Genomic DNA, 18861 nt, shown 5'->3' with positions numbered 1-18861 from the left:
GGGATACTTCTACAGCTAGTCATTTTTTTTTGTGTGTGTGTCCAAACATACCACATTATTTGTAATGCATTCTGAAAAGAACAAAGCCCCCCTCTGTGTGTTAGAGAACTAGTGAGCCAGGGTTCAGATGTGTAGTTTACATATGATGTAGTAGATTCTTCTGTTCAGTGTTCCAGAACATGAATTTAAAAAAATCCCCTAAGGCCTTTCTGCTGGAGATTACGTAATATTACGTTTAAGACAAAACAGGATCTGGACTGCTGAAACTTCGTCAACTACAAGCAGGATTCCAACTCCGGTTTACATGGGTTTTTACAGCTATTTTTATCGTGAGAAAGCGATTGACTCCACCCTTAAAGTCGCACTGCTGTTTCATGATGTATTCGCGTGACAACGTCACAGTCGATTTTCAAGTGCATGTAAACAAAGCCATTGCCTTCTTTGATCACATGGGGCTAAAAAATAACTTGTCTTTGTAGGTTAATATCAGACAAGAGCAGTGATGAATGGAAATGAGTTAAAAGAACAGAAGCGGGATAAAAAAAAAAAAAACACAACAAAATGAATGGCTTAAAAAAAAAATTAAAAAAAAATTATATGTTTTAGATGGGTGATGTGTTTCTTTTTTGACAGGTACCAGATTGTTGTTGAAGTAATTCAAGCCACTACCATCAGCAGCTTGCCTCACTTGAAGAAGCAGAAAGGTAAGGGATCTTTGTGGAGCTTGGCTGCAATTTGAAATGGCTATGTAAGAAAATTGCTATGCAAGTGACTTTTTGTAGAAAAACATTATTATGCTGGGAGCTAAGCCAAACACAAAGTGTTGTATGAAATAGGCTATGTTCAATAGCTAAGCACTATTGAATTCACTTAAATTAATTTGTTTATAGTACCAACCATGCTGAGTAGCATAACTGAAATCTGAGTACAAATTACTTGTGAAGATCACTAATCTTATGATACTGGTAGTAAAAAGTTTCACTCCAGCAGATCTATTACATAGCTGTTTCAGATCCGTACTGTATGATCAGAATCTGGTCGACTTTAGAATACACACTTCCCATAAGTGTAGAGCTGCAATTGTAGTGCAACATAACTTGTGTTCAAATCAGTTCTCATTTATTATATAAGTCTGTAGAATTATTACTTAAAGAACATCAAGAACTGTTTTATAAAATTAGAAACTAGTCCGCACTCAGATATCTGTTACCCAGACATAAGTCGGTCGCGTTTTATCACCCTTGTATTAAGAATAAAATCAATCACCATTATATATATATATATATATATATATATATATATATATATATATATATATATATATATATATATATATATGTAACAAATTAATGCAGTTACCAGTCGCACGCAATTTCCAACTCTGTCACCACTTTTTTTGGTAAAAAGCCCATCTCTATTTATTTTTTTAATCAGTGATCTTTAGTTGCAGATCAAAATGCACAAAAGCAAGTAAACTGTGGCATTAGGGTCTTACATCACTACATTCTGCAATTTTGAATAATGACTTTGGATATGGTTTTAATTCTGGAAACTGGTGGTGTTTTTTAATCTTGCTAAATTGCATTGCCTTTTACATTTTACACAGTTCTGTGCATGGGTAACATTTTGATTTCATTTTGCTGTTGGATCGTTAATGGGGAATTTTACATACTCTACAATACATCCCGGATTTAAAAGTATGGACTGTATTACAGTCCACATTCTTCTGTTTTGGCAAGTGATATTTTCTGAATTATATCGTTCTGAACTAAAATACTTCTGTTGAGAGTATAGTAGTGTACAAACAAAACCAGCTACTGTACATCTAAATGGAAGCCTACTTATTTTTAAACACAGTCCTTTCAGCTACATATTTGACATTGAATCGTGAGTTCCCTGAAAAAACGGACAAGGGTTGGAACGGGGCAAAATGAAATAATCAGATATCCATCACACTTGTTTAATCGTCACTGGAGTCAAAATGTTATAGGGTTGGATATGTGAGTGCTGACTGTAGAATATTTCTTTATATCTTAATTATATCATCTTTGCTCCTTTATTATTTTAGAAGAGACGCAAAAGTGCACTAATCAGTGGGAGTACTCCTCTAATTAAAGTGACATTTGACATAGGGCAATGCCATGGTAACTATACTGCTCTCTTTTAAGATAACTAATTCAGTGTACCAGTATTTGGTATGAGTTAGGTTGTCATGTGTGCTGTGTCAAAAAAAAGAAAGTTGGATTAGTTTAGCCAGGTTTTGATTGTGGTCTTTTCTCATGTATGATAAGGGGTTATCTGTATTTATCAGGGTGTTATGTAACTTGTTAAGTAGTATTGAACTAGTGTGTTACTAGTCCCTGGTCAGATTAGTGATTTGTTCTGTTTACTGATTATAATTGGTACCATACTCAAAATGCGTTATCCGTCTTTGTTTTATGTATTTAAAACTATTATTTTCTCAAATTAGTAACAACCTTTGAATATAATTAGAGGAATATGGAAATATTTAACATGCGTCATAGAATTTTGATATGGAGGTTTGGATTTTCCATGTATCCACACTGTAGCTCAATTCAGATGAAAATCTTTCCATTCTCTCCAACGACGACAATTAAACCAAAGGAAAAGGTAATGCTGTCAGAATCCGAGCCCGTGATAAATTAAATTAAAACTAAACGTGTACAACACGGAACAGTAAGAAACACACACAGTCCCTGCTGTTGCTGTTCCTCCTATCATCATTCCCCCCAACTCTCCTCTTAATGTGATTTGTATACGCGGAGCCCACAGCTCTCTGTGTGTATTGATTGTTCGCATGGTTGCAAAATTGATTTGTGGTCCAAATATAACCGTGTGGCGGAGTGTCCCGCCCCTTAATGTTTATTAGTGTTTTATGTTGTATGTAGTGTGTTAATGTTGGTGTTTATGTATAAAATACACAGGATAAATAAATATGGGTTACGAGCACAAGTGTTTAAAATGTATATTTGTATTTAGGCACGAGGATTGCACAGTACTTCATGTGCAAGTAAAATAATGTGTGAGCACAGGGAATTGCACTTTTATTAATTCACGTGTAGTTGTACAGAGACTGTACTGTTCCAATTGAATGATTGATTAGCAATCGAGTCTCGGTACAGCTGCATAAAAGCTGCATGTTTTCACTCACTCAGGGTTGTGTGTTCGTGAGTGGAGAAGAGAGGAGGAGTTTTTTGGGGTTTTGAGAACAATTGCTACAGCGTGCTGGAAGTGCCAGCAAGGTACTTGTTCGTCTGTTCGTCCACTGTCTTGTTTAGTGTTGTCCATTTTGTTTACCTTTTTATTTTGGCCTCAAGTGCCGTGTCCTGTTTTGTGTGTTTTGTTTGTGTGTTTTGTTTAAACCTTTTTGTTTATTATTTGCAATAAAACTCACCGCCATTCATCAGTGTTTGGAGTCTATTTCTGGTCTGACGTCACCCCTACAAAGCCATTCTATTCACAAACCCCCATTACCTGTGTGATAAAAAGACAAGGCAAAAAGCACAATGTTGAACTACATCGTTACACTATTAGAGCAGAAAGCCAAAAAGGATACGCCTGTTTGAGTCTAGAGCGGCGAGCGTCCTTTTGATATGACATTGTTAATTAAAGCAAGCAGGACTCAGATTAATTAATAATAGACAGAGCTGTATCTGCTGGGCTTTGGTGCCAAAGATACTGAATGTTCTTTTTGTGTGTGTGTTATTTAATTTTTATTGTGATCTTGCAAAATCTATGTTTGTAGGATACAAAAGGTCATCATCACTGTGTCATACGAAGAAGATAACAGCTAAAAAACAGGTATCAGGCTTGAAGAACATTGAAAGCAAGAGAGAACAAGTGGGTCTTGAGAGTCGATTTGAAAGGAGCGATTGTGGGAGATTCATGCACTAAGGCTGGGAGAGAGTCGGAGCCATAAAGCTAAAAGAGCGCTCACTGAGTGTGGTACACTTTTGCTTGGGTATACCAAGCAAGCCTGAGTCAGGGGATCTCAGCTTGCTTGCTGGGACATAATGGGTCAGCAGGTTAGAGAGACCTGGATCTGTGTGATGAAGGGCCTTGTAGGCAAGCAGGAGCATTTTGAAAGTAATCCTGAACTTTACAGGTAGCCAGTGCAGCTGGGCAAGACATGGGGTAATGCGATCGTGTTTTTTTACATCTGGTAAGGATCCTAGCAGCAGCATTTTGAACCAGCTGCAATTGGTTTATGGCACATGACGGAAGATCACCATAGAGAGTTGAGAGGAAATGAATGCATGACAGAGTATCTCTACATCTGGGAGGGAAAGGTAGGGACGGACCTTCGACTACAGAGCAGATTTGGGCATCAAGGGAAAGAATACTATCCAGTACACCAAGGTTCAAGGAAGCAATATTGAGATTCTTGTTTTGAGTTTTCGATCCTACTAGAAGAAGTTCAGATTTGTTAGTGTTGAGCTGAAGAAAATTGGTAGACATCCAGGCCTCTGTCTTGGATGCAAGCTGAGAGCCTGACCATGGCAGAGGGACATCCAGGGTCTAGTTTTAGGTAGAGCTGGGTGTCATCAGCATAGGAGTGAAACATGAGGCTATGTTGGCAGATGAGGTGACCCAAGGGAAGCATGCTGATGTTGAAGAGAAGAGGCCTAAGAACAGACCCTTGGGGGACACCACAAGTAACCAGGTTTGCGTCAGCACTGCTTCCATCATAGAAAACAGACTGCATGCGTCCGGATAGGTAAGAAGACAGCCAGGAGAGACAGGTTTCAGAGATCCCAGCATACTTCTGAAGGCGGTCAAGAAGAATGCTATTATCTATGGTAGCGACATGCAACCCGAGGCCCGTGGGCCGCATGCAGCCTGTTTATTGCCTGACAGCAGCCCGATAGCGTATTAATTCCATTTCACTTATGAATATATCGTAAATATTTTTTTAAACTTGGTTGACTTGCTTCTTCAAATTTTTCATGAAAAGCAGCACACCATTTTAATTCATACTGCAGAGGGTAATTGCTTCTCAGCTTGTCCTCTCTTTTTAAATGCACAAACCTGCTGCATTGAAAGAATCTGTTGCCAACAACATCATAGGAGACTTGTTGCTATGGAGCTGACACCACTGCCTTGTGGCTTTTCCTAGTGCATTACTGCCACAAGTGAGCACCTCATTGGCTAAAATAAAAACTGCTTCAGCAAGTAGATATCCATGCGTTGCTAACATAGGGTCCCCCCTGTTGGCTGCTTGCGAGGCACAGCTTTGACGGTGTTTCCACATGATCTGTGCCATTTTTCGAATTTCTTAGCTGCTTGTGCGGTCATAATCTATAAGTAACATAATGTTTTACCTGTCTGTGGGAAGCAGATTAGCAATAGTCTTTTAAAGAAAATATCCTCTTCCATTCTTGAAAAATGTTGCCCAGAAAAGTATGTGTTTCTCAACTTTTTGTAATAATCCCCAGGACACTCCTCCTCTTTCTGCCTGATCTGCAATGCAGCCCTCTCATCAACAACTCGGTCCAAGCAGACTGAGGACTTTAGTCAGGGCTTTAAACAGCTGCATAAAGTTATTACAAATTTCTAGCTTCTGTCTAAATATCCAACCACTTACTGGTTGGGTCAGTCGTGATTCAAAATTTTTCAAGCTCTGTAGCTTTTGCCATAAGCTGCAGGGCAAAATTCAAATCTTTAATGTACGGTACGTTACATTGTGGATTTGCAGGAACAAACTTTTCAATGTTTCTAGCCAATTCTCTCACTTATTGCCAATCTAACCTTGGATCCCCTTCTCTATGAAAGGTAGTCTGAACAGCGGAGGGGAAGAATGCCCAAGCTGAACTCAATTTTGCCACGGTTTGACGTGCAGCTACCAGGAGAGTTTTCGGTGTTATGTGAGAGCGCCTCTCCAGCTGGGAGCAAGATATCCCCATTTACTATGAATGAAGGGATTTGATAAAGAGATGCTGCAAGACAGGGAGATTGAAAATTATTCCCTCTTTCATCTGTCTTTTGATTGCAGTGGGTCAGTGTGTTTAACAGAGCTGTTTCTCAGTGCTTGCGCTCGGTTTAGTGAAGCAAGCTGATCCCAAAAGGACTGCTTTTCTTCGATTACAGCGCACAATGCCTTTTGCAGACTATCTCTCCGATTTACCAGTGCATCAAACTTATTTTCCAAAGCATTTTTTTCCCTACAGACCACTGATAAATATTACAATTTGAACTCGTCTCTCTCCTGAATTACTACCTCGCTGATTCAGGCAGAATTAACTCCTCCTTTTGCAATTGTTATTTCAACCAAATCAGTTTGTTTGCATTAAATATTTTTAGCCCTTTTTTTTTTTTTTTTTTTTTTTTTTTTTAACTCCTTCAGAGTAAATGCTAACTGCTTCGACCATTTCCATCTCCTGTCCGAACCCAGGATCTCCTGTCTACCAACATGAGACGGTGTCTGTTTAATGCCATGCTTAAAATCAACACCCAGTACACTTTTAGTGCTAACAAGGACTCCACCCACTGTTTCTCTATGGACTTAATGTTCAAATTCACAAAACAATGGTGCCATTGTTATTCAAAGCAGTACCAGCAAAATAATTATATCTAATTACTTTCAACCAAAATCTGCTTGCAGCTGATTTCACATCACAGCTCACACATACACACACAGCAGTTCTGCAGAGGCAAGCAGGCCGCTTCCAGTTTCTGTGTCAATTCAGTGTGTGAGAGGAGTTTTAGAAGTGCCATTTCATGTTAGTATTTCTAAATGTGTGTTTAAAACATTATTACTGAATTATTGTTAATGGAATTGAGTTCATTCCAGTCTATGATCTCCCAACTGAGCCTCCGAAATTTAGTGTATTAGGTATACAATTTATTTAAATATAAATTAGTCTCTACGCACCCTGTTTAAGAACGTCCAAATGTTAATAACTGAGACATACCATATTGAAGTCCGGGATCATGTAGAAGTTAGATAGTTAGACAGTAACCAACATTCACACAACTTGTCAGAAATCTAAATCAGTTGTTTAAGAATAGAAAGGGGTGCACAACTATTCTAATATTACTGAAAAGTCTAGGAGCTCGCCTCTTTCTCTTGCCTGGAGCGCTGTTCCTTATGTGGGGCACACTTCTAGTGTGGGGAGCTTATGGGAAGCGAGCATAGAAAGCTTGTATGGGAAGCTCTGTCATGGGCAAAGTTCAGCGTTTCTGAAGGCCACGCAGCTGGTTTTGTTGTCCTGACTTCCACCGTGTGAGCGATTAGTTTGGTTATTTTGGGCTGTGCCCGAGTCCACGTGTGGTGTTTCTCAATGGTTGTTCTTGTTCACAGACAGCCCATTGTTCTCAATTGGTCCGTGGTTTCGACCCCTGTTGGCTGTATTTATGAAGGGTACTGTTCTCGGTCCAAAGTGTCACTGCAAAATACTGCTAGCGCCTAAATGATTCTTTTAGGGCTGGGACGATAGTGCTTTTTACCATCATAAAGACCCGTGCATCGTTTTTTCAGAACACAAACAAAACATGTAAATAAGTACATATATTTTCATCAGATCTAATCACGAAAAGTAAACGTTTCTCCAGTTGAACTTAAAACTACACATTTCTAAGTATTTATGTCTAGTCACACTGTACGTGAGGTTCCCCACAAAAAGTTAATAAAACTTTACAACTATCACTGGCTTGCCTTTAGATGTCTTGACAGCAACTGGATTAGAGGAAAAAACTATTTACACATCCAACGTAACAAAGTCTGTGCTCTCTCCAGAGCTTATTTTCTGGTTTTATTGAGAAATATGATGGAATCCACATTCCCCGGTTTCAAAGAAGAACTGAGTTTATTCACAAGCATCCCTGCTTTGCTGAACACACGCCCGCTCTGGACCGATGCTGCAGGGATACTTAACATGCTCTTTGCCAAGGCTGCAAGGTTGGGAAAGCCTGTCTGGTTATTTTTTCCCACCAAATCAGGAGATCTTCGTTGATGTTTAATGGGGTTTCAGAAGCATAAATCGTCATCTCTTATTGGATTAAGGTTTCCTTGGAAGTAGTCTGTGTTTGTTGCCTTCCATGAAGTATCAGTTTAATTGCTTGTACGGTCTTCGTTTTCTTTTTAACAGGTAAGTCCTCTGTACTGCACTCACTTGTACAGGCATGATTTCCGTCATTTTCGAGATTGTCCTCCACCAGCCTGACTAGTTTGGAAAACAGTGCTTCAGACACGCAGGCTTTAGCCTGTTTAGATAGGAAATCCAGATGGCGAAATCGTGGGGTCAAGAAATGACACCAAACAGTGGCATAACCTCATTACTTTGGTCATTCAGCTGATGTAAAATCTGGGACACAGACAAATTGCGCACTAGCTTATCTCTCAATCTGTGTAACTGGAATTAGCAACTCAGTTGAATTTGAAGAAGATGGTGTCTCCTCTTCATCAGGAACTTCAGTCAGTCTGTGTTTTATCCCTGTTGCAAGTGGGTGCATAGAACTAGCCGTAATGTTTTTCTCTGCGCTCAAAAGTACTTGTCCAGTTCGAATGGCTGTAGTAGAGGTCGTATCTCAGCCATTAGCTTCCACTGCTCAGTCCTGAGATCTAAAGTAGCTGGGTCAGACTTTTTGGTGAAATCTGGGTTTGACAAAACAGCAACAACTGGCCATTTTAATTCAAGGCGGCGTTCGAACATTTAATATACCGTGTTCTACCTTGTTTGTACGTCCTGTATTAACTTGAGTGGTGCTTTTTCTGTGTTCAGCATTTCTGTTTGTTTCCTATTTAAAGCACTTGTTGCCATCTCACTCTTTTTAAAATGTGCATTCAGTCTCCTTGCTGCCGCCACTAACGTATGGACTTGTTGTACATCCTCCAAGCTTTTCTGAATGCAGAGATGTACAGTATATTGTGCCCTGCACAGCTCACACTTGCCACACTACCAAAAAGAAACCCAGCATGCTCGCTTGCAGAAACCAAAGACATTGCTTTCCTTTGTGTTTATCTGATTGATCGCTTCTGCTAAATTCACAGCTGTGTCTCTTGTGTAATTTTCGGGTTGCTAATACTTTTAACTTGAGTTCCCAGTTTTGCTTATGTAATTGCAGATGACCTGTTAAAAACGCTTCATGTCACGCTTGTCCATACATCGGTAGTGATGGACATTGAATTACACTGCTGACTTAAATCCCGTCAAAGCTTTTCCTTTGCATGTTCGTTATCCAGAGTAATAAATTTGGAGATTGTCTTTCAACAGGGCATTTTATAGCCCGGCGCAAGACTCATATCAGATTTTTAAAGGCAGCTCCCTTTACTATACTAACAGGTCTGATATCTTGTGTGACAACATCCACTATCAGGCCTGTTATTTCTTTTGCGCCGACACTTTTTGGATCAACTTTTCCAAAATAAGCTGTTACTGAAGGTGTTGCTTCCTTTAGTTTTTTTTTTTTTTTACTTGTGTTCCCGCTGTCGTGTTTTGTGGGTGCTGTCTTTTATTAAAGATCCCGCAGATTGGGGTTTTGCCACAGAAGCTCATTAAAACGCCACAAACAGTGTATTTTACCTTTCCATTTTGTTCTTTTGTAAAAAAAAAATTCCAAACATCTGACGGCATTATTTAAAATTAAATTGACAATTTACTAGCAAATTCTGATCCTGAAATGCGGCCTACCTCTAGTCTTTAGGTTTTTTGTCATGCTTATTACTCTGAAAATGTACATGCTGCGTAGTGGGCAGGAGGTTTTTTTTATTATACAGCTCTGGAAAAAATTAAGAGACCACTGCAAATTTTTCTTAAATCAGCATCTCTACATGTATGGCAGCCATTCCATTCCAGTGTCTGCTGAATTCCAACACAGGCACACCTCATTCTACTGAATGAGATACTGATTAGGGGATCACCTGAACCAAATCTTATTTAACGAGGAAAAGTATAAAAACCACGCCTGTGGTCATCACTATCCTCTTGCAGTAGGACCAGCTGGATGGCAAAACAGTGCTAGTAGTACCTCAAAAGTAATTGGAATCAAAAAATAACTATTGACCATGCCCAAAGAGTTGAAAAGGAAAGTTTTGAGTGAGGAAAAGAAGGGTTCAATTCTGGCTTTACTGGCAGAGGGATACAGTGAGCGTCGGGTTGCTTCCATCCTTAAAATTTCAAAGACGGCGGTTCATAAGAACAAGGTCAAGCAGCACACATTGAGGACAACAAAGCTACAGACCGGCAGAGGGCAAAAATGACTCTCCACTGACCGGGATGACCGCCAACTCATTCGAATGTCACTCAGCAACCGTAGGATGACATCAAGTGACCTACAAAAAGAATGGCAAACGGCAGCTGGGGTGAAGTGCACGGAGAAGACGGTTCGAAACAGGCTGCTAGGGGCAGGGCTGAAGTCGTGCAAAGCTAGAAAAAAGCCCTTCATCAATGAGAAGCAAAGAAGAGCCAGGCTGAGGTTTGCAAAAGACCATAATGATTGGACCGTAGAGGACTGGAGTAAGGTCAGCTTCTCTGATGAGTCCAATTTTCAGCTTTGCCCAACACCTGGTCGTCTAATGGTTAGATGGAGACCTGGAGAGGCCTACAAGCCACAGTGTCTCGCACCCACTGTGAAATGTGGTGGAAGATTGGTGATGATCTGGGGGTGCTTCAGCAAGGCTGGAATCGGGCAGATTTGTCTTTGTGAAGGACGCATGAATCAAGCCAAGTACAAGGTTGTGCTGGAAGAAAGCTTCCTTCTGCTCAGACAATGTTCCCCAACTCTGAGGATTGTTTTTTCCAGCAGGACAATGCTCCATGCCACACAGCCAGGTCAATCAAGGTGTGGATGGAGGACCACCAGATCAAGACCCTGTCATGGCCAGCCCAATCTCCAGACCTGAACCCCATTGAAAACCTCTGGAATGTGATCAAGAGGAAGATGGATGGTCACAAGCCATCAAACAAAGCTGAGCTGCTTGAATTTATGCGCCAGGAGTGGCATAAAGTCACCCAACATCAATGTGAAAGACTGGTGGAGAGCATGCCAAGACACATGAAAGCTGTGCTTGAAAATCAGGGTTATTCCACCAAATATTGATTTCTGAACTCTTCCTAAGTTAAAACATTAGTATTGTGTTGTTTAAAAATGAATCTGAACTTATTTTCTTTGCATTATTCGAGGTCTGACAACACTGCATCTTTTTTGTTATTTTGACCAGTTGTCATTTTCTGCAAGTAAATGCTCTAAATGACAATATTTTTATTTGGAATTTGGGAGAAATGTTGTCAGTAGTTTATAGAATAAAACAAAAATGTTCATTTTACCCAAACACATACTTGTAAATAGTAAAACCAGAGAAACTGATAATTTTGCAGTGGTCTCTTAATTTTTTTCCAGAGCTGTATATATATATTTACTATATATAGGAAAGGCAAGGAATAAGAGTGTAGATTTAAATTTTGCCCATCCTATTAATGAACTGATAGATGCAATTTTCTTTTCCCCCCCCAACCAATCGATGGTTATTCCAATGATTCGATGCATTGTCCGAGCCCTAGATTCATTCAATGATAAGAAAAGACAACACTTGTCCAGCAGTTAGTTCACGACTCTTTCTAAAAGCAGTCTTTGTCAGTGGGGGAGTTTGTGAGCAGAAACCAGGTAGACAGAGAATAGCCTAAGATCCCCCTCTCTATATTTCAATTCTGTTATTTTCATACACAGAATGATATTATGACTACTCTACAAGACTCTCCTCTTGACTCCACTCTGACTCTACACTTGAAAAGGAAAAATGACGCAGAGATCTGTGAACACAGTCCTTTTGATCCCTCGGGGGTGGGGTCACGATTCCATCACAGGCTCAAAGGAGTAGCTCTGGTATACATTATTCAGTTTTCGGCTCTTTTATTAGGTAAAAAGTAATTTGGTACAAAGGCAGATGTTTTGTTGTCCCACAATATCAGACAATTCAAAACACCACAATATTATCAAACAACTCCAGGACCTGACCTTCCTCCTCCAGTAGAATGCAGTTACAATCTGTTGACAGGCAATTTCAGCACTGGTTTATCTATGTATGGAAAGGGTTTATGACTTTTAATTTGCAGTTAAAGTAGGGTAATCAGTAATATTTCTCGAAGACATGGGCAGTACTTATATTTGCAGCATGGCTCAGGCATAAAAGGCATAGCTAATGTACTGTTCTGATGTCAGAAGCCTTGTAAGGGGAGTTTTTGTTTTCATACTTCCATTGTTGCTATTCATAAACCATTTCAGACGCTTACTTCATATTTTCAGTGTTATATAAACTCCTTGAACAAAATCTAACAGTATCTGGAATTATGAACCTAATTTAACCTGTAAGCTGCCATGTGGTAATCATTTGACCTTTTGGTTTCTAGAAGATAAAGACCTAATGCTTTAAAATACTGGATTCATATTCAGTGGATATCTGATTTTGATTCTAGTTTGGTGAATTTTTTTTCAAGCTCACAACTTTGAGGCAATTATATTCGATTCACATGGAATAACCTTTACTGTATTACTGCTATATGTTCATAACATCCACTCCTTCTGGTTTACTGTATCTGATGTAGCCTATTCATGGTGAGCTGGTTTAATCTCAGCATAATAGCATGGAAGGAATCAGACTCTCATTGTATAGCATCTTGATCCATTCCTGGTTTTACTATGTTTAATAAAACACACAAGCGCTTGTTACCTATACACTGGGGCTTATCAAGCACATAATAAAACCTGGAATGGGGGAAACTGCTATGCATTGATATAGTTGCTATAGGTCAATTTGCTGTTTGCCCAGGTCATTGTCATTTAGTGCCTATAGTCAGTATTGATTTGGCAGAAAATGGCAGAACAGGGAATAAGGACATTTTATAAAAGCATGAGATTTTAAATGCTGTTGCTGTGGTGGATAGCAAGAACAATGGGACTTTTTTTTTTGGGGGGGGGGGGGGATTTTTAGGTAGATTATCTACCATTATTACCTTGGGTAATGTCGTGTTAGTCCAATCAGGTTAGTGCATTATCTCATTGTTATGCATTGCATTGTATAGAACAAAAAAAGTTTTTAATTTCAGTGTGGTGTTTTTTGTTAGTATGATAAGTGCTCCTTTATTACGATTCCTTAAAAAAATACTATATATATATATATATATATATATATATATAAATATATATAGATAATATAATATATAATATATTATATATATATATATATAACAAGCCATCTTTTTTGCAGATAGCAAAGGTAAAGAGACAGCCGCAATGAAGGCAGATATGCTGAGGGCTCGGAATATGAAGAGGTACATCAACCAGCTAACCGTGGCTAAGAAGCAGTGTGAGAAGCGGATAAGGTTGCTAGGGGGCCCTTCTTATGACCAGCAAGAGGATGGGATGGAGACAAATGATCACCAGAGTCAGAGGGTAAGAAATTCACTGATGGAAACAGGCTCTCTGTAGGAGGCTTTCACAAAACAAACAGAAACATGTGATATCGGAATGAAGCTTGTGTCACTACAGCAGTGGGGTGGTGACAAGGATATGGGACTAACAGAAGTTAACCTGTGACAGCTGCTCATTGTAGGGGGGGGGGGGGGTACATTAGAATTGATTGCTCAGATAGCGGAGGAACGGCTATATTCAAGTTGATGTTCTTTTGCTCAGTTCATATCGTTTCTATGTAACCATAGATTTAAGTATAAAACTTCCACCCCCACCAATGTGATAAAGCTGTACTTCAGCTGTGCATTGCTTGTAATTATTGGGTATAACTTTGTATTATAGGACATGAATAGTGACACATGGATTGGAGGTAGGAGGGTGCAGTGTGGCATCAAGAGCAGGGAAATTACCATATGAAAAACATCTTGTTACTTGTTGTAACTACATGGTACGACCATTGTATACATCACTGATGGTATAATAACACATTCCAGAAGTCGATACCATGTAGGATCAAGAATGTTATTACCTAGTCATTACCATGTTATTGCATGTTTTTTTATGCCACATTATCTTACTACCAATTATTGCTTCTCACAGCGCTGTAGCTTAGTTACTGTAACAGAAGCTCCTGCTGAGTTGAGGTTTGCCCAGAATATTAACCATTTCTTATTTCAACAACATCTCTAGGGACTTTTTCATTTTAATTCTGATCTTTAACATTAATGGTCACTGTCACTATTTGTAGCATTTTGAAATGTTCGCACTCTGTTCAGGGGAATGTATATCTCTTGCTGATTAGGTGTTGTCTGAATAATGCCAACTCAATTCCATTGGGTCCTTCGGCTCATAACTTCGACGCATAACTCCATTTGTGGTCAATGATCACACGGTAGAGCCATCAAAGGGAACTATCGCTTAAATGCAAAACATTTTATTTTGGAACTTCCCCATTCCCTTGCGGTCAATTACAAAACTTTTAATACATATGAATGTAATGATCAACAATGGTCAGTGGGAAAACTATTTACTACTGGAGGCTACAAGTGAAAAGGGAAGTTTGTCGTGCTTGGCAAGAAACACAGTTATACAGCCATTAAAACAGACGTAAGCTTACCTTGTTAATCTACCTTCATTAATGATGAACGTCATTTCTTGAGTTCTTACCAAAAAGATCAAATGTCACTTTCAATGTATGCCTGCCCTCGCATAGTACTGCTTAGTGCTAATTGGTTGAAACACTAAATTCCAGCACGTACACGGCAATAGTAATAGTAATTCATGACTGTCTTGCAGGCAGTGCAAATGCTCATTCATAAACTAAAGTTAACGAAAAAAGCTGCCGATACGGCCGCATCCCCACTTCCCGCTTCCATGCGGTCGTCTTTTTATTGGGGGGGATATTACAGTGTGTGTGTGTGTGTGTGTGTGTGTGTGTGTGTATATATATATACACACACACTCTACAGCAATACACAAGAGAAATTACATAACAGATTTATTGAAATGACATTTAATGACTTCTAAATATACAAGCAGATTGTTCCACACATTTTCTGTGTTTTTCAATGTTGCCTTGGTGTTTTGATTTCTTTTCAGAAATATGTAATGATTAAAGACCTTCGGATTTTTCTTCAATATATCTTTGCCTGAATCACTGCATCATTGATTAGAGACACAGTTTTTCAATAAGCGCACTGGAAGTGCATTAGTCTTTTGGAGTCTATGACATTTTCAAAAAGCTTTTGTGCTTCTTCAGTCATTTCTGTTTCGTTTCTCTTCTGTCTCCAGTTAGTATTATACCTTCCTGTATCCTGTGACAGATCTCTGTAACCACAGCAATTAGTCTAGGACAGAATGAGATCAATACTCCTGCCCAGAGGAGGAAAAAAACAAAACAAACAAACCCTGAAGCACCAGGGTCCCTCCTGTATTAATTATCAAAAGTAGGGCTTCATCAGCTTTCTTTCCTGCCTGTTAATTCTAGTTTGGGGGAGTTCTACTCAAAAGCATTTATTTATTTTTTTTTTAAGTGACGAAAGTGGTTATATTGACAACATATATATACATATATATATATATATATATATATATATTATATATATTATATATATTAACACTTGTTGGGGCGGCTGGCATTAAACCCAAACACGGGGAAAATTTTTGACACTGGGTCTCTATGTTTGAAATTTAAAAATCGCGAATGGCGCGTGAATTCAGTTTTAATTTTAAAAACAAACAAATAAATAAATAAACAAAACTCTAGGTCCCCCAGAGCACTAACTAAACACTGGCAGGTCCCTGGCTAACACACAGGACAGCTGTGCTGTTTACCTGCCAAACAAAACATAACACACTTAACAAAAATCTTTTAACCCAAACATAGGTTTTGCCTCTATATTTGCACACCAACAAATCAAGCTTTTTGCTGTACAGCCACAGCCCAGAACAGACTGGCTGCACTCTTTAAGTACCATGCACCTGCTTCTAATTTACAGTTACCTCCAGGTGCAGGGGATAATTAACAAATATAATTAAACAAACACATTAAACAAAAGCAATTAAATTAAACAGAACATACATTTGCACATGTTTTTAGGCAGGGAGGAATCTGACCCTCCCCCTGCCACCTTATAATTATATATATATATATATATATATATATATATATATATATATATATATATATATATATATATATATATAATATAACACACAGTGCAAGTTCAAGTTCATAACAAACGAAAGGGGAGTTGTTCAAACAATTTGATGGAACCATCAAACAAAATGATTGCAGTCCGTGTAGTTACACAGTGTGATTTCATACCATAACGTGACTTTTTATGTTGTTTGGAGTACCTTAATTATGTTTGTGCGTGACTGTATTTGTTAATTTACAAAGCAGCATTTCAAAAACAGTTCTTACTGTGCTTTCTCAGTCCTACGTTCAAGAAGTGACAGCATGCAAAAACTGAAAACCAAACACACTGTCTTTAGAAAAAAAAAAAAAAAAAATCTGCAAAGGAACCCATTCTGTCCTGCTAAGACCTGAATTACCCAATTTAGACCCATAATAAAATGTGCATTGATCAGTTTGCATCTGTACAGTTCAGTTGGTAGCAGCTTATGTAAATGACACATGGCAGAGATCCATCGGTTAATAGAGGGTATGGTAATGTAGGATAGGATATGACAGGTTGCTATGTAACAATACTTATCTTTAGTAAAACAACCCAGATTCATGTAAATAAAAGAATCCCCCGGCCTGGGCAGCAGGTTTTTATATTTCTGTACATGCTGCAGCTCTCGAAAACCATGTTGTAGCCTCTAGACTGAGAATCCATGAAAAATGGCAATAAAAGGATTTCTCTTGCTCTTTGCACTGGTGATAATTCAGGCGTGGAATCTTAGCATTTGTGTTTTAATCTTATTAATATTGATACTAGTTAAAAGTTTAGTGAAGAAACTGAAGTTCTAACTTCTGTCCTATAGGAATAATTGGCTCCTTTTTTCCCCCACTCTGCTGTAATGATTAAACACTCCTAATTTATTTAGTGATGCTATAATTGTTATAATCACAAATTCAGTAGTTTTACCTGTTTTAGTCCACATCTCCACACTGTTCACCTCCCACACCACCATTTTAAAAACACAATGACAGTAGTTATAGCAATATCTGCATTTATAGTCATTGTCTGCTTTTACTTACTTCAAGTGTTCTGTTACTAGATTCTTCAGTTCAAGGAGATCATGTCCAACCCAAAGTTTCGGGAACACTTCCGCATCTACATGGAAAGGATCGACAAGAGAGCGCTCATTAGCTTCTGGGAGTCGGTGGAGTATCTGAAAAATACAAACAAGGTACATTTTTACTCGGCACGATGGATAATAATAATTATACTGGTAACCAAGGTGCTGAGCACCAGGGGAAGGGATTGCATGTCTTTTCCAGGAAGATATGGGGCTTGTTATACCAGTGATTTGGGACCTTAATGAGCCATTTTCTGAGAATTAGCCAGGTAATGGCACCTACATCTACATAATCATAAGCTCTCTTCAACACAAAGTTACACCTTTCTGTCGGTTGAATATAGCTGTTCTTTGGAACATTTGTTATTAACATCTACTCTGGGAATGTAGATTGTGCAGAGACAAGGTATTTAGGACTGCAGATAGTGTATTACAAGAATACAGAAAATATGTAATTCACTTTACCCACGTCTAAAGCTGCTAATAGAAAATATATCTATCAAAAAATAATAAGCCAGTATTGGATACTGTTTTCTCTGCTTCTGGCACTTTCCCCCCCATCAGATCTGTTAAAAAACATGTTAATGTGTGCTGGCTAGATGTTACCTTGACATCTCACACTAAAGTACATTTATATCATCTGCATAGTGGAGGTGCTTTTGAATTAATTTTAGTATCTTCCCCGCTGGCACACATAGGGCTACATTTAAAAAGGACTTTGATACACATTTTCCCAAACATTTGATTTTGAGGCTTGTAGTTTAGTGCAAGTATTTTTTTTTAGAACAATTTTATTATATCATGTCAAACCATAATGTCTATAGAAAATTGCTGTAAAAAGCTTTGCGAATTGTCCAGCCTATAGTTTTCAAAATGTATTTGTTTTTATATTTTCCATTTTAACTAACCTGCTATTAACTACATTTTTGTTCCACAGAATGAAACACCTCAACTTGTTGGTGAAATCTACCAAAACTTCTTTGTGGAAAGCAGAGAAATTCCTGTGGAGAAGGCACTTTACAAAGAAATCCAGCAGACACTTGTGGGTAACAAAGGAACTGGCATTTTCAACAAGATTCAGAGTGACGTTTACAAAACAATGAAGGACAAGTATTACCCGTCCTTCCTGGTGAGCGACGTGTATGAGAGACTCAAGAAGGAGGAGCAGCGAGGTAACGTGCAGTCCAGCTCCGAGGACAAAGATGAGATGGTAAGACTGCGCCGACCAGAGGGGCATCTAGAAAGGCCAGATACCTCTGAATATTTACCAACTATTATTTTAGTAGTTACTACTAGATAGGTATCCATAAGGTCCATACTGTAGGTACTTTCCCCATTATTTTAGATCTGCATACACCTTGTCAGGCCACTCTCTAGTACTTTTACTTCTATATACCATAAAGCCAAGCCCGTGGAAAACTGACAAGTGTTGCAGCTAATGTCTTCATCTGCGTTAAAGCTTTCACGGAACCCGTGAATTTTGCCATTTGTTTCCACTAAGCATGAAAATAAGGAGTGAGCAGTACACATCTCTTTAAATTGGTGGCAGTGCAAAGCTGAAGCAGTTAACAAATGTCACATAAAGGTGACTACTTGCACAGAATTATAAAAAGTGGCAGAATTAAGTTCTAAGCAGCTAACAGAGCAATATCCCAAACATTTTCAAGTTAACTCAAGCCATCTGTG

At 38.7% G+C, this 18861-nt stretch overlaps 1 protein-coding gene across 2 annotated transcripts in view; it reads left to right on the top strand.

Annotated features, from left to right (window-relative positions):
• The window catches only part of LOC121320432 (sorting nexin-25-like), a 61692-nt gene that overhangs the window by 30668 nt on the left and 12163 nt on the right, over window positions 1-18861 (top strand). For both annotated transcript variants that reach the window (XM_041258764.1, XM_041258770.1), the window contains 4 exons: window positions 634-704; window positions 13223-13407; window positions 17155-17286; window positions 18113-18385. In XM_041258764.1, the coding sequence (XP_041114698.1) occupies window positions 634-704; window positions 13223-13407; window positions 17155-17286; window positions 18113-18385 (661 nt within the window). The remainder of the gene's footprint in view (window positions 1-633; window positions 705-13222; window positions 13408-17154; window positions 17287-18112; window positions 18386-18861) is intronic.

This window comes from Polyodon spathula, chromosome 1 (assembly GCF_017654505.1).
Source record: "Polyodon spathula isolate WHYD16114869_AA chromosome 1, ASM1765450v1, whole genome shotgun sequence".
In the NCBI taxonomy this organism is placed as follows: domain Eukaryota; kingdom Metazoa; phylum Chordata; class Actinopteri; order Acipenseriformes; family Polyodontidae; genus Polyodon; species Polyodon spathula.
The sequence above is the reverse complement of the archived record's forward strand: the minus strand, read 5'-3'. Positions and strand labels throughout refer to the sequence as shown.